The sequence below is a fragment of the Mustela nivalis genome, assembly GCF_964662115.1.
Source record: "Mustela nivalis genome assembly, chromosome: 3".
NCBI lineage: Eukaryota > Metazoa > Chordata > Mammalia > Carnivora > Mustelidae > Mustela > Mustela nivalis.
This window is the reverse complement of record NC_139022.1, coordinates 97,780,412-97,797,023: the sequence shown is the minus strand read 5'-3', so window position 1 is coordinate 97,797,023 and position 16,612 is coordinate 97,780,412. Positions and strand designations below refer to the sequence as shown.

General features: G+C 40.8%; 1 protein-coding gene across 3 annotated transcripts in view; it reads left to right on the top strand.

Annotated features, from left to right (window-relative positions):
- The window catches only part of STK32A (serine/threonine kinase 32A), a gene marked incomplete at its 3' end in the record, with an annotated part of 133,447 nt that overhangs the window by 69,258 nt on the left and 47,577 nt on the right, over positions 1-16,612 (top strand). For all 3 annotated transcript variants that reach the window (XM_082723215.1, XM_082723214.1, XM_082723216.1), the window contains exon 5: positions 3,432-3,605. In XM_082723215.1, coding sequence (XP_082579341.1) covers positions 3,432-3,605 — 174 coding nt within the window. The remainder of the gene's footprint in view (positions 1-3,431; positions 3,606-16,612) is intronic.

Below are 16,612 nucleotides of genomic sequence, written 5' to 3'. Positions count from 1 at the left end.
GCATAGTGGGAATAAAGACAGTTAAGCCAAAAGCACACAAGAAAAATATTTTCAATTTACGCTAAGGTATTATATGTACCAAGGTGACCTGATTTAATATGGAGTGTTAGAAATGTCTCTCTGACAAGTGTCACTTGGGCTAAGTGTGAAAGATGAAAAGAACCTGATAGGGGACAGCATCATGAGCATAGGCACGGGCCACGCTACACTGCAGTCTTCTAAGGCTGGAGAGAGCATCAATTACTAGATGAGGGATGGAAGGAAGAGATCTAAAGTTAAGTCTGGAAGAGTAAACAGAGACAGACCATACAGGATCTTATACACCATGGAAAGAGGTAAAAGGATTTTATGTGGCTGGGTGATATAAAGCTCATGGTGTAAAAATATAACTATGGGAGAGCTTGGGTGGCTCAGTGGGTTAAAACCTCTGCTTTTGGCTCGGGTCATGGCCCCAGGGTCATGGGATTGAGCCCCACATCTGGCTCTGCTCAGCAGGGAGCCTGCTTCCCCTCCTCTCTCTCTCTGCCTGCCTCTCTGCCTGCTTGTGATCTGTGTCTGTCAAATAAACAAACAAAAAAATAACTATGGTGTGTAGAAAGGACCAGAGAGGTCCAAGATTATCCAGAGAAAGCTATGAGCAGCTACTGCCATGGTCTGGGTCAAACATGGTGGAACAGGGTAGAGTATGTGGTAGTCTTTTGTTGATTATCTCTTATCCTACTGAGAACACTGCAGTGCATTTCATATACAGTGGGACCAGACTTAGTATTTTTGGAGCTGTCAGCTAAGAAAGAAAAGTCATGGAAATGCAACAGTGAGTCTCTGTGATAAATCAACAAGGTATAAGGAAGCTCTTACTCTTTTATCAATAAATAATCAGACTATGGTATGATCTTGCGTATTCTAGTCATCATCAAACTATATTATGCCCACATATTTTACTGGATATGGTTCTGTATAATCAAATACTCATCTTCCCTTTCTCTGAGAGTTTTTAAGATCTGTATAAGGGGCTTCAGATCTGATGTGCTGAAGGAGAAAGATTCTTAAAAGCCAAACCTAGCTCCATGATTAAATAAATTTATATTCAATGCTGGACAAGGGAAGCATGTTGTCTCTTGCCTGGGCTACATCTTTCTTTGATTAATAATCCCTTGCATGGTAGAACACTGTTTTTAACTTGCCTGTGACTGACACCTTTATCTGTCCATTCTTAGAATAAAAATAGCTTCACTCGAGTCTCATTAAAAAGGTTGTTCATCAGGATGAATTTAATAATACCACTGCCCATCCTTAGAGTTCAGCGGAGATGGGAGAGAAGTCTTCTGGTATGTCACCAGGTTTCTGACCGTGACCTGCCGGCAATGGGAGCTAAATGCAGTCAGCAGCTGTCCTGTATGCTAGCTTGGTCTGCAGAGGCTGTTTTCCTTGGCATCTCTTCTTTTTTGGATACCCAAACCTCACCCATATCACCACATCCCATGAGGGATCATTTCTGTTTTATTGTTGAAAGCAACTGAAGGTACAACAGGTCGCAGAGATGATTACATGTTTATTAGCACATTGTGGCTTACCAAAAGCCCTATAAAACACAACAAATATAACGCACAGTAGTGCAGTAGGAAAGACTGTGAACCAAATAGCCTGAGTCCAGGCCTTTTTTCTGGTACCCATTAAAACCATGGCACAGATGACCAGCCAGTTATCACACTGAGGTGAAGAATGTCATTTCCAGAAGACAATACTAAAAATGTATTCATTGTCAGAATTTTAAAAAGCGCTTCCTGCGTTTCTGTCTAAACTTCCCCAAGTGTTTAATATCTGTCATCTTCTATGTGAATCAGTCTTCAGTGGTAAACAAAATTGTATTCATTGGACAAGTAAACATCGGGGACTGGTAGTCTTCATCAGAATGTTACTGCCTGAGATTAATGCTTCATTGAATTTCTCTTGTTTCTTTCCCTTGCAAATGCCCACCTTCTCCTTTAGCACAATGATTGTTATAGAGAAGCAAAAATACTAAATATCGTTCTTCGGTCATTGATGTTCTCCATTTCTTTCCTGAGCAAAGAATTTGTCACCAGGAATTAGTTTTCATCCCTGGGCACTGCTTGAGAACACTTACTTCTTTGATTCAAATAAAAGTTTAAAATGTGATCCCAGTGACATTATGTCAAAAGAAACATGTCAAAACAGTGCGGATTCCAAGAGCAATGCTGTGCCTAGAAATCCTGTCTTTACTTTAAAGGAAACAAAATAAATCATAGCAGCAGCAATGCATTTTTTATGAGAGGCTCTTTGCAAACAGCAGAGTCCAGTTCTGCTGTCCTGGGTCTCATTTCCTCTTCCCATCTCTCCACTCTGTGCTCCCTCAAGCGTGAAGTCCATGCTTGATTGTACATCCTGCTTAAAACTCTTCAATGTCACCCCAACGCCTACAGACTTGTGAACAGGCACCTGTCCGAGGATCTGTACTGTGTTCCTCTCTGGCCCGTGCTTCCCCATCATACCTATTGTTAGAGCAAACCCAAACTAGTTTCCTTTCTCCACTCACACTGTGTTCTTTGCCATTTCTGTGCTCAGTGCTGGCTATTTTCCTTTATCAAATCCTACTTTTGGACCTGGAGAACTCTTTGGCTCTACCATGTATTAGGTGTTTGACTTTGTGTCAAAGGCTTTGATTTCTTTATTTCTAAAGTGGGAGCTTAAGAGCAGCATTTTGAGGGTCCCCGGGAGTGCAATTTGTAGAGGGCTTCAGCACCTGCCCCAGAGAAGTGGCTCAGTGGAGACATTGGTGACACTAACTTCATTTTGTGGTTATTGTCACCATCCTTCAAAATGTAACATAGGTCTCACTTCTGCTGAGAAGCTATCCCTTCCTCCCTATCCCAAAGTAAATTACTTCCTTGTACTATGCACTATTTTTATTGCCCTTTTATATGTTTATCTTATCATTAACGTGGTACATGATTTGTTTTAAAGTTGCTGGGCAATGAAGTTGATCGTGTGGAAAATGAGAATGAGAATGATTCAAGGACGCCTCGTAATTTATATTTTATGGACCTCCAGCAATGGTGTGGTTAGGATATGATTGTTAATGGTAAGGGATAGGTGTGGTTTTCTTTAGTAACTAAGCTTTATAGCTTTGTAAGCTAATAGTTATTGAGTGCTTACTATATGTCAGGCAAGACACTAAATGTAATATCTGTTCTTTACTATGATCAAATGTGGTAGATATTCTTATTATTCCCCTTCACACATGTGGAAACTGAAGGTGTAGGGTCATAGACCTAGGGATAGACCATCTGCTCCCAAAGCTTGAACTCTTCGCTCAAGAACACTCTGTTCTGATCTATGAGGTATCATTTGCCTCTGGGACTCTCTAATGTGCAAATGTATTTAATACACTTTTATTTCTAATTCTATTCCAGGTACTCCTTCCAAGATGAGGAGGATATGTTCATGGTAGTGGACCTCCTGCTGGGTGGGGACCTGCGTTACCACCTGCAGCAGAATGTCCGTTTCCAGGAAGACACCGTGAAACTCTTTATCTGTGAGCTGGCCATGGCCTTGGACTACCTGCAAAGCCAGCGTATCATCCACAGGTCAGTTAAGTCTGAGGGGACAGCCTTGCATGGAATGTAAGGAAAGAATCCACAACCTGGTACATTGAACAAGTTCTTGTTGAACATGACAGGTAATTCTCACTGACACTTGCAAAAGTCCCTTAAGGTAGTCTTATTGTCCCTCTTTTGAGGATTAAAAAAAGAACATGAGCACACTGAACTTAATTTGCTCAAAGTCACAGTTAGTAAGCAATAATACCAGGATCAATGAGTATTGGCACTAGCCAAAGAGAAGGTAACATACAAGAATGTGTCTTCGTCCCTTGTGGAATCCATGCTAAATGAAGACAGAGATATAACACAGTAGCTATAAACCCTAACAGACAATAGACCAAAAAAAGATAATACTTTAATTTGTAAAGATATTGGTAGGTGGAAAAAAAAAAAAGATATTGGTAGGTGGGGAGCCTGGGTGGCTCAGTCAGTTGACTCATGATTTCAGCTCAGGTTATGATTTTGGGGTGTGGGATCGAGCCCTGTGTCAGGCTCTCCACTCAGCGTGGTGTCTGTTTCACATTTCCCCCCCTCTCCCTCTCACTCATTCTCAAATAAAGAAATAAAATTTTTTTTTTTTTTAAAGATACTGGTAGGGTTTTTTTCTTAGGTTTTTATTTCAATTCTTATCAGTTAACATATGATATAGTATTGGTTTCAAGAGTAGAATTTGTGTGATGTAAAGATATTGGTAATTTAAATGCTGATTTCCTATATAGTATGTCAATCTCTATAATAACGGGGGATAAGTAATCAGAGCAGGTATAGTCAGACCATATTAAGTATGAGAAAACCATGATTTGGAGATATTAAATTATTATCTGGGGTATTTATGAGAATTTGTTATTAAGTTTCTGATTTTAATTTCAGTCCAGTTAACATACAGTCTTATATTAGTTTCAGGTGTACAATAAAGTGATTCAACAATTCTGTACATTATTCAGTGCTCATTAGATAAGTGCCCTCCTCACCTATTTCACCCATTCCCCCCCACCAGCCTCCCTCTGTGTAACCATTTATTTTCTATAGTTAAGAGTCTGTGTCTTGGTTTCTCTCTCTCTCTCTTTCTTTCCCTTTGCTTGTTGTTTTGTGTCTTAAATTCAATGTATGAGAGCAATCATATGGTATTTGTCTTTCTCTAATGGACTTATTTCACTTAGCATTATATTCTCTAGCTCAATCTATTTCATAGTACCGGAAGTCCTAGCCACACCAAGCAGACAACAAAAAGAAATAAAAGGCATCCAGATTGGTAAGGAAGAAGTAAAACTTCCAATATTTCTGGATGACATGATGCTATAGAAAAATCCTAAAGACTCCACCAAAAAATCCTAGAACCGATTCAGTAAAGTCAATAAACCTAGGTCTCTCTGAACCCAAAGTCATAACTACTACACCAACTCGAATTCATGACACATATGAAATATAGGCATTAAGTACACATCATTAAGTGAAAAAATCAACACATGTGAGTCTGCCACTGTCTTGTTTCTAATCTTTGAAGAATTTGCTAGGATTTTAAGTATATTTATGTCTTTACAGTATAGGAAAAATTTGGCCAAATAAACTATTTGCCAACCACTAGGTTGACTTTTGCCTAAAATTTATCTAGATTAGTACAGAGCCTGTGAGTGAAGATGTAGCATCATAATTTATAGATTCTTTGTGCAAACACTATGGAACAATCCGTGTGTGTGTGTGTGTGTGTGTGTGTGTGTGTGTCCTTAACCCCGAATACTTATATGCTCATTGTTTAATTTCCTGTCTTTTGGAAGACTTATTTGTATTGGAAATACAGTCTTCGGGCAACAGATGAACAGAAAGCAGACAGGTTAATTATATAGGATCTTGGAAGTAAATGAACACACCTGGTGTTTTGTCAGTAACTGGGAACCCTGTTCCCAAGCAGTCTTTCTCCCATACTGACTTTCTGGTCCCCATGGTTCTTTCAAAGGAGAAACTTTCCTATTGGTAGTCTGTGATGTCCCTCTCAAGGTACTCATGCTCACTCAGAGAACCCCAAATTGCCCACCCACAGTCTGCTTGGGTTGCTGACACTCTGGATCTCAAAAAAGAGGCAGGTACCATGAGAAGTCTGCATGGCGACAAGTACCTTTCAACTTTCTTCTTCCCCTATTTGAATCTGGTCCCCAGCCTTTTCTCTCTGGGCTTAATATTCTCTGCCTTATGCTTAGAAATGTATTCCAAAAGGAATTCAGGAGGGGAAAAAAACTCAGAGAAGTCAACATAATTTTTCCCCTAAGGAGTTTGCTGCCCTTCACGTCTTCCATTGCTCTCTGTTGCTCTCATCATCATTCTGCCACTTAAATAGGAGACCAGGGGTTAACTTTCTGCCCCTTGGCCTTTACACACTCACAATCATTACTTCATGCCCATTCTCAGAAGAGCCTCTTTGTACTGAAGTGTCTCCTAACCACGGCAAATGAGTGTGAGGCAAACTCAGTGACATTCTGAGCATGGTGTGAAAATGAGAGCACATCTTCTTGGGTCATAAAATAATGCAGTGTATTTCTACAGTGTATTTCTATAAGGCCCCACTGCACTTTATGTGTTTGTGTGTGTGTGTGTGTGTGTGTGTGTGTGTGTGTGTATGTTAAAGACTTTACCTATTTATTTGAGACAGAGAGAGAGAGCACAAGCAGGTAGAGCCGCAGACAGAGGCAGAGGGAGAAGCAGAAGCAGACTCCCCACTAAGCAAGGAGCCTGATGCGGGACTCGATCCCAGGACCTGGTACTGGTACTGTGACCTGAGCTCAAGGCAGACACTGAACTGACTGAGCCACCCAAGTGCCCCACATGTGTTCCTTCTGGTAGAGCACTGCAACCCTTTGTACTTGTCCTCAGGAGCTGTGACATGTTGATGTGCAACTACTTATTATCTGCTGCTCTACTACAGTGTAAACCTCATGAGTTAGGGCCTTGTGTGTTTGGCTTTTCACTGTATAACCAGCATGTAGTAAAAATATGAGGGAATGAGCACTGCCAGAACCACACAAATGATTGACTAAAAGCCAATTTTATAAATAATGAAGACAAAATTAGAATACAAGGCATGAAAGCCAAGACTTTCAGACCTGCCTTGGTCTTCACGAGGAGTAATCATATGAATTATCACGCAAACCAGGCTACTCCTGAGAATGAAAGGAGTCACTATTAATAATTATGCTTGGGCAACAAGCAAACCCATAAATGTTCTGGAGAAAATCAGGACACGTATCAACATCATTAAGGCTTTTCAAGACAGTAGAGGCCAAGTAAACATGTTAATTGGGACAGGACTCTGATAACCATGGCTTTCTGCCTCCAGAGTACCGAATATCAAATTGAGAAGGTGTCAAGTGGCTTAAAACACAGGGATGCAATAAAACAAGCTGTGTTCCTTTGTCTGAGGTGTTAAAAGGATAATAATGATGGCACTCTGAGGCTCCAGCTTGCTGGGCAGAGTTAAAAGCATGAAAAGCAACTGCAAAGAAGAGAAGGCTTTTGAATAGTTTCATTCTCTTTTTAAAATCTTTCTGCAGGGGGAACCTGGGTGGCTTAATCAGATGGGTGCCTAACTCTTGGTTTCAGCTCAGGTCATGATCTCAGGGTTATGATATCAAGCCCCACATCCACGCTTAGCGTGTGGCCTGTTTAAGATTCCCTCTCCCTTCTCCTCTGTTTCCTATTCTCCCTCTCAAAAAGAAAAAATTTTTCTTCAAAAAAAATCCCCAAAATTCATGCTATATTTGATAGCATCTAGGATAACAAAACAAAATCTTTCTGCTACTCAGAAAAATTGGATTATAAGACCCATCCCGAGTTCTGAGTTATTACAGTGTGAACAAAGAAAACAGAGTCTATGAAATTCAATAGCTTCCTAAGACAAGGAAAGACCATCTGCATATATAAAATATATGACTTCCTAATTTCAGACTCAAAACAGCATTTTGTCTCTGGACACGGCAGAAGTTTCAAAATCATCCCTCTCTGTCAGCAAACCCAAACCCATGTGGAGCAGTAGCAGTGGTAGGCTGCTATTTACTGAGGGAATCCTGGGGACCAGGGGCTCTGGTGAGCACTTGTGATTTATCTCATTTAATCTGCTCACAACAAGGAGGCTGAGGGTGTCATTGTCCCCATTTTACAGCCTAGGAAACTGGTATAGAAAGATGAGGTAGCTGCCCAAGTTTGCATGGCTAACAAGCAGGTGAGCCCTCCCTGAAGGACATGCAGACATCTCCACCACTCTCCACACTGCTGGTGCTCGGCATAGTTGTGGCTCTGAGGGGGACGTGGGACAAGGTGAGACATGGCCGCTGCTTGCAGACGTGCAGTCTGGCTGCCCAGGTGAAGACAGTCCATGTGGAACCCACTGACGAGAGAACAGCCTACAACTGGATGCTAAATTGTGAGAAATCCTGAAGTACTTCAGACAAGATGACAGTTTGAGGGGACAAAACAAAGTTTCTTGAAAGCTCAGAGGACTTAAAACGGTTTTAACAACTAGAGCAGAAAGAAGAGTCCAGTCTATGTCAGAAGAAGTGTACTCCGAATAAAAGCACTCATTTATCTCCCTGGGTTGCAGAGAATCATCTCTGTTTTTCATTTTTTTCTTCACATTGACTTTCCTGCCAGCAGTGTCTACTTTAGTTATTTTTTGAATACTGTAAATCCTGTTTCTTTCATAAATTCCACCCAAGACTAAAGGGGAGGTTGTTTGTTTGTTGTGGACTTTTGTTTTTAATCCACCAAATTTAATTTTTGGTAGTTTCTTAAATACATAGAATATTTAGCTACTTGTCCTCAATTTTTAAAACTTTCTTTTCTACAGTTGTTGTGGAAAACACAGGATTGCACCATAACCATTAATTTTGAATTCCGTAATTGGACACTTTTCTTATTAGCAAGATGTCAAATATTTTTCTATGAGGACAGCTTGAAAATTAGTGTCAGTTTCCAAATGATGGCCAGCTTCTAGCTCATTACCTCCCCCTTAACTGACATTAACTTGGTGAGTAAGGATTTTAAAATGTAGACACAGTAATTATTTGCTTTTATGAAGAAAACAGGGAACATGAAACCTGTTACAATCCTTCCTGTGGGGATAGTGATATTTGAATTGTTGATTGCCACTATCTCTCTAGTGACTAATGTGATAGAAAGTAATGATTAGGGCCCAAAGATAAATTTATATTCACTCCCTGGTCAGATGTTAAAGAAGCCTCAGTTATAAATTCACGCTAATGAGGCCAATTGTACACGACAGTAAAAGAGTAAGTCATCCTGGATCAAAATACCATTTGTGAAGGAATGTTTGATCATTTTTTCCTCTAAGAATTACCCCACTCTCATCAAATCTTATATATATATATATGTATATATATATATATATATATTTCCTGCTTTCCAAATCCTACAGGAATGAGATGAAACTCTAATTAGGCAATTTGTAGAGATAACTGCGATACGGTAGAGAGTTGCAAACATTTCATCTCCAGCTGTTTCTGGAATGTATTGAAGGAGGAATAAAAGAAAATGTATGATCGCCCAAAATATAGACAGGATGGTATTTTCATTCATCATCTTTGTCTTCTTGGCTATCATCACAGGGAATGATTACTGATACTTGGGTTCATCTTGGAGCCTTCAGGAAGAAACACATAGGAGCTAGTTTTCCCACATTTGCTCTCGGACTGAAGTAGCTACTTGCAAGTAGAGGCTATCATTCTTCCAGAAGTCAGCATTTCAATGGTGAAGAAAAATTTTAGGGATAATGGCTCTACCATAAATATTCATTCAAAAACTGATTGGTGAGCACCTTGTTGCTAGACAGTGTTCTTGGTGCTGACTCCAGTGGGGACAAGGAGAGACACGTGCCCTTCATCCAGAGTTAAGGATATCACAGCATGAAAGGGAGCCAAGGAAACATTTCAGTATCTATATCCTGTGGCACGTAGTAGAAATAAAATAGGTGGTTTTTTGCATATCCCATTACACACACGCCAACACACACACACACACACACTCATTTGCATCTTCACAATGGTTATATTACTGCTTCTAATCTGTAGCCCCTAGATCACAAGATTTTTTATCAAGTGCTGTCTCTCCCTCCCAAACTGAAGCCCTTACGGGTGGCGACCACCTTACTTGTGTTCTTAATCCCAGCATATAATTTAATCCAGCATGGTTGCTGAATAAATCAGTGACTGAACAAATGAACAAGGACAGTCCAGACTTGTGATCCTTGGGTGAATGTAGCAGGTAAAGGGTACTGTGGGTGAGTCTGTCTTAAGCAACTTTTAAAATTTATCAGTGCTGTGAAGTGTGTAAACCTGGTGATTCACAGACCTGTACCCCTGGGGATAAAAATATATGTTTATAAAAAATAAAAAATTAATTAAAAAAAATTTATTCTACACATTCCTACTGTGTACCCACAGCATATGGAGCTCTGTTCTGTCTTTCCTCCATGGTGTATTAGTTGTTTAAGCTATGTAAGATATGACCACAAAGTGACTTAAAAAAACATATTGATTATCTCATGGTTTCTTCAGATTAGGAGTCTAGGCACATCTTAGATGTTGGCCACAACTGGGTTCTCTTCTGCAGGCTGGCCTGGGCAAGAGTCAACTTCAAGTCTGGTCAGGATGTTGGCAGAATTAATTTCTTTGTGGCTGCAGGACGCGTGTTAGCTTGTATTCTCAAATTCAGTGAAAAGAGCAAAACTCTAGAGTGAGTATACTAGAAAGGCAGAGTATATATCCTTGAATATCCATTACCTAATAGAACACAATCACAGTAGTGACATCTCTTCAACTTTGTTACATAATATTGGTTGGAATCAAGCCATACAATCAACCCATACTCAGTGGCCGGGGATGATACAAAGCATGAACACCAGGAAGTGGGAATCATTGGGGTCACTATCAATCTGTCCCCCATACTTCCTCTAAGGAAGTTGTACTACACCAGATTCTGACATCCTATATCCTCTATGACCTTAAACATAGCCACAAACTTCCCTGCCAAGGAGGCTAGACTAAATCATCAGGAATGGTTCTTTCATACCTAAGAGTCTAGGAGGATTTCCTCTTAGCTCCGGTAGGATGCTCTTCATGTATGAGCTCATTGTTTCTTTGCTCTCTACCACATACCCATTTCTCCCCAAGAAGGCTGTATAACCAAAATGTACTGTATGTGACACCTAGGTGGCTCAGTTGGTTGAGTGTCTGCCTTTGGCTCGGGTCACGATATCAGGGTCCTGGGATTGAGTCACACTTCCTCCTCTACCTTTCACTCCCCCTACTTGTGCACTTGCTCTTTCTCTCTCTCATGAAAAAAATCTTAAATCAAAGCAAAACAAACTGTACTGTCTAAAGAGCGTGTGAGGGTGAGATGTGATAAACAGCTGTTAGCACACTGGCCAGTTAAGGTCTTATTTACTGTCCAGTTGCAGACCAAAAGTATCTGTTTCAACCAAGGTCTTTAGTTTGTTACAGGCAGAGCTCTCCTGGTTGACATTTCACCTTTTTGTCTGATTCACACACACCATACTGTCTTGAAAGTCACCCTTCATTTTCCTGAGATGATAATGCATAGGGGAAAACGAGATCTTTCTGCAGCTGATCATTACAGTCAGCAATTATTGAGTGCCAGATGAATGAACTTGCCCACTCAGTGACACCACCCAGCTTTCTGAAGCCTGTGGGAGTGAGTCATCTGGAGACATGTTTTTCGAATTCCTAGAGGTGTCTCTTCCTTTCTGTTCACCAACATTTTTTAACCATTTAATTTATGCTATGAACCACATATATCATCTTCTTAATGACTTCAGAAGAGCTATTATTTATTGGGACAATGCCAGTGGCTACCATGATAATAAACATTTTGTATGTACTGCCTAATTTGAGAGTCAACGATACCATGACAGGGTTGAATAATTTTACTAATATCATAGTGTACTAAGGCCAGATTCAAAAGTAGGATTATCTGATTCAAAGATAGCCTATGTCTGCTCTTAATATAGCCTCCCTTATTTTCACTCATACAAAAATAATAGGTACCCTCAAGATCAGATGAGCTATTTACTGCTATTTATCCAAAAGCAGCAAACATTGGTTTAGATACATATTTTTAATTGGTATGGGCTATGGGCTAAATTGCATCTCTCCCAAAAAGATATGTTGAAATCCTAAATCCAAGTCTCTCAGGAGGTGACCTTATTAAGAAATGGAGTCTTCACAGAGGTAATCAAGTAAAAGTGGTTCATTACGTGGCCTAGTCCAATGTAACTGGTGTTCTTATCAAAAGAGGATATTTGGGCACAGAGAAAGCCACAGGGAGACACCACGTCAAGATGGAGGACTGGAGTGGTGGGTCTAGAAGCCAAGGAAGGCCCAAGACTGCCAGCAAACCCACAGGAGCTAGGGAGAAGAAAGAAAGGGCTCTCACATATCGGTTTCAGAGGGAGCATGGCCCTGCTGAAAGATTTTGACATGTACTCTCCAGAACTGGGAGATAAACATGTTTCTGGGGTTCTGCAAGCTCCTTAGTTGGTAGTACTTTGTTACAGCAGCCCTAACAAACTAACATAGTATGCTTGTACAGTTTGCTTAGCTGCTAAGACTTCAATCTTCACATGTAGCAGGTGCTACTCAGAACAGCGTCTGTCCTCACTCTTGATAGGCTGCTTTGAATATATTATGGGATGGGAGACCGAATTTAAAAAAAAAAAAAAAAAAACAGCTTGTTAAAATTGCCTGTAAAATTAGGGTAACCTATGAGAATATTCAAGAAGTCAAATCCATTGGCTTTAGTATATGGTAAACCATGTTGTCCAGAGACTGTCTTTGGTGTTTCAGATCTGGCAAGATATTTCAAATATCTGTGGCTTTTTATAACATCTCTCTGGTCCAAGGTGTTTTGTTTTGCTCTGAAACATCTATAAAGGAAGTTGAATCTTTTTCCATATCCCAAAGCAGCATGTCCAATATGAGAAAACTAAAGGTCCAAAAAATGGTAGATTAACTGATTACTTATGCCTTATACGTTCCACTTGATGTCGGCTTCCTTCTTTGCAGTGTACTGATAATATCTGTTGTTGCAGTGGGATCCAGAATGTGGTTTCAGGCCATCATTTTCTGTGGAGTGGTTAAGAAAATGCCCTTTCTTTTTGTTTTGGTCAATCTTCTCTTCAGTAGATCATAAGCCTGGCAAACATTCTATTTTTCTACCTCCCACAGCAGAAGGGCCACTTGAGCCTCAAAAACAAAACGGTGGAGCAGTAATGAGGGTATTAGGTTGATAAGTTCTACCCAGCACCTGCTCCTGAGCTACCAAATAATGAATGAGCATGAATAACACATTGCGAACACAGGAGAATCTGCCTTCTTCGTATTAGGCATCGGGCAGTTTCAAAAAGGAGTTTTGTGAATGCGCTTCTCAACTGAGACCACCCACCTATGAAAACCCACGTGAAAAAGAGAACGGTTCATTTGTAGGTTGACATTTAACTAGCCTGCACTGTGCTTCTAATAATTTCTATAAGGTTCAGGGTTTCGTTAATATGCAACCCGCGACTTGGTCCAAATTAAATTTTACCTTACCCCCACACACACATTTTAGTACAAAGCTTAAGCTTTATTCTTTCAAGTTTGGTCCCTTGTTTGTGGGCCAGGCACATAGTTCTTACACAGAGCTTTGAAGAATAAAAACCTGGTTTTTTGTCCTCGTAGAGCTCATGGTTTAGTTGAAGAGACAGACAATGAACAAGGAACCAGATATGCAAGTTACTGTGTTCATTACAGATTGCCCTCAGTGCTTCTCGGGCAATAAGCAGGGATCTCAGAGAGTATGCATTTGGAGGGAAGCCTACCTGAGGTATTAGTGTGGGCCTCACAGAATCCCCAGGTGTAGGTGGCGTCTGGAGCCAGACTTGATGAACCAGCAGTTCTAAGGTGGAAATCTGTTCTCTCCTGCAGCAGAACAGTGGTCTTTGTGGTGGGAATGTGTCTGAGAAAAGGGGAGAGTGGTTCAAGCAGTGGTAAGAGAGGGGAGCTGGGGCCAGGTCACCTCACCATGTTCAAGCAAATCCTTGAGCTCAACCTTACTTCCCACTTGTGCTTGGCTAAAAAGATAAAGCCAGTCCAGGAAAGGGAACATATTTGAATCTGTTACCACTTTTGAGGTTAAGAGTGGAGGATTTTGCTATTTTCCAGAGAAATGTTAAGCAACTAAGACCGTTACCAGCCTGTAGGATAATAGAGCCCAAGGTTAGCTTAGAAATCAAGTCCTACCTCCATCCAAAGACAGAATTCCTTTCGTAACCTCCCCAACAAGAAACTGTTTCCCTAGCCTTTCAATACGTCAGAGAATGGCCACTGGCAGCCACATAAAGTAGTTCATTTCACCTTCAGACACTGCTGATTTACAGAAAGTTCTTCCTCCTGCTGACTCACAGGCAGCCTCACGGTTGGTTCTGCTGCTGCCCATGGGAGGCTTACGTCAGACACAGCTTCTGCTTAGTTGTCCCCCACAGGCACGGGTCGTTCACCAGTGGCCTCCAGGATTGTTACTGGTCAGTGCCCTGTTCTGATTAGCCAGTGTTTGTTCCCTGTGATGTATTTTGAATATCACTTCTGGTGATCAGAAGTGAAGTCCTAACTTCTCATAATAATGGACAACAATAGGATAGCTCCATCCTAGGCTTCTCGGGGCCCCATCTATGAAATAGGGAGAATCACTGTACTGACTTGATAAGGCTGTTGAGGATAACATAGAATACAGCACTTAAAGGCTTATCCTGGTCTCTCACATGTTGCGTTAAGTGAAATCTACCATCATTAGAACGTCACAATGATTCAGTGGTAGTTGAAAACGACTATTCATCCCTTAAATACCCTCAGTTTGACATAAGTTTCTCACCATCTAGCCCTTTCTACCTGGACACTTCCTAATCATTTGTTCAGTGTTTTCTGACAGTTGAACAACCACTGTGTGCAGACTACTGGACTCAGAGTTTTATTTGCCTTGTCTCACTAAACCTTCAAGGCAACCCTATAGATACTGTTACTGTCTTCAATATACACAATCAGAGGTCTCAGTCCCAGAAGGGTATTTCTCATCTTTTACTGGGGAAGCAAAAGTTTTCCTGAAGGCCCACATGGCAGAATCCCCCTTAGGTCTCATTGACCATTCTGAAATGAAACAAATTGCTTTTTGCCCCAAATTGAATACGCCTCTCCTCAATTTGGTTATTTAAAAAAACAAACAAACAAAAAAAACACAAAAAATAAAAAAACCCTCTCATGGCAGTTAATATGTTACAATCAATAGATGACCACGTTTTGGTCTCTCATACTTTGTAGACACTTTCCCCTCCTCAAACTAGTACATCTCCATCCGTAAAAGCACTTCGGATTGAGGGAAGATCCAGGAGATCTGAGTTCAGGCCAGTCTCCATGGCTAGGGGATTTAGTTCAGGTCCCTGATGCTGTGTCCTTGCTTCCTTGGTTACTGAACAGGGAAACATGACCTAGGTTTCTATCTGTGTGAGTCCAGATTAAAGGCAATAAATAATGGCAGTGAATGAGCTTTGACCAATGCTTAACAGCAAGGCAGGGAGCCTTGTCATTAAACATTCTGCCTCCAAAGATTGCAACGTTGGCTAAAAATCTCAAGTGAATGGGATGGTTTTACAGAACCGTGCTTTTTGACAGGGATGTCTGTACTACTGGGTCTATACCATCAAGATAAACATGAGTCACCTTCTAGAAAAACAGATTTACTCCACAGTAAGACACGTGGAACTTTACTTTTACATTTAAAGAGACATGGCTATATCGTAGAGTAGGCTGGAAAATATACATTATTTTCAACTCTCTGAGTTGCCCTTTCTTTACCTGCTAGGTATAACATCCACATTAGGGAGCTGTGGTTGGAAGTAAAAGATATGTCCTCTATCAAGTAGCTCTCATAACATGGACAATAAATGGCAGCTCAAACCATCCTGTTACTCAGGGATAATATAGTAGTTTGACCATTTTTTTCTACCAGCTCTCCTCAAACACCTCTTCTTGTGTCTCTGTCAGGAATTGCTGATCAATCTTCACCCTCTTTCCTCTTGAACATGAACACCCTCCTTTTCAACATGGCAGACACTACTAACTAAGGAGTTGACCCCATGCTTGGAACCTACTTGCTAAAAATAACCAATTGAGCAATAGTGGAAAGACCATGACATTTAAATTCCATCTGTACCATTTATGAGCTAGGAGACTGTAGACAAGTCAGGGCCCTTAAGTCTCCTTTTTAAAATTTATTCCATTTATTTATTTATTTAGGCAAATGTGGATAGTACTGCTTTCCTTTGGTATATAAGTGATAAATCAATGAAGGAAGGTGACTTTTCAGGGAGCATCTGTGAGAAGCCTGGATGGTGCACAGAAAGTCAGGGCTCAAAGGGTTGTGAAAGGTCAGCTGGGCAGGTTAGTATCCCTCTGCTGCACTGCCCACTTGCTGTACCACTGTCAAATGCTTATCCAGCCTCAGTGACAGCATCCACGGCACATTTTAAGATTTCATGGTAGATTATGCCAACCTTGGAAGTATCTATTAAGAAGTTCTTTCTCAGATCTTGATTTAAGAGCTTATTTGTAACTCCTTCAAGTGCTCTCTACTGAAGAACTGTCTTCTTTTTTCACCTAAGGGTCATTAAGATCTGGTCCCAACCACTTTTCCCCATTACCAAAGAAACCTGTGTTGGTTGGGTGAATCTCTGCATAAGCTGCTTGGGTTGTGGGGACTGGAGGAGAGTGAGGTGCTGAGATGGGGGTCTAATGATCTAGCTTGTGTTTTGTGGAGGGTACATACACACTAAATTATTAGGGATAATGGAGGAGAAATTCAGGAGCCACAGGAGAAGACATCTGAGAGAAGAAAGGCATGGGGAATGTGCTGGTGTCTTTGGTGATACTACAGGAAAAGAA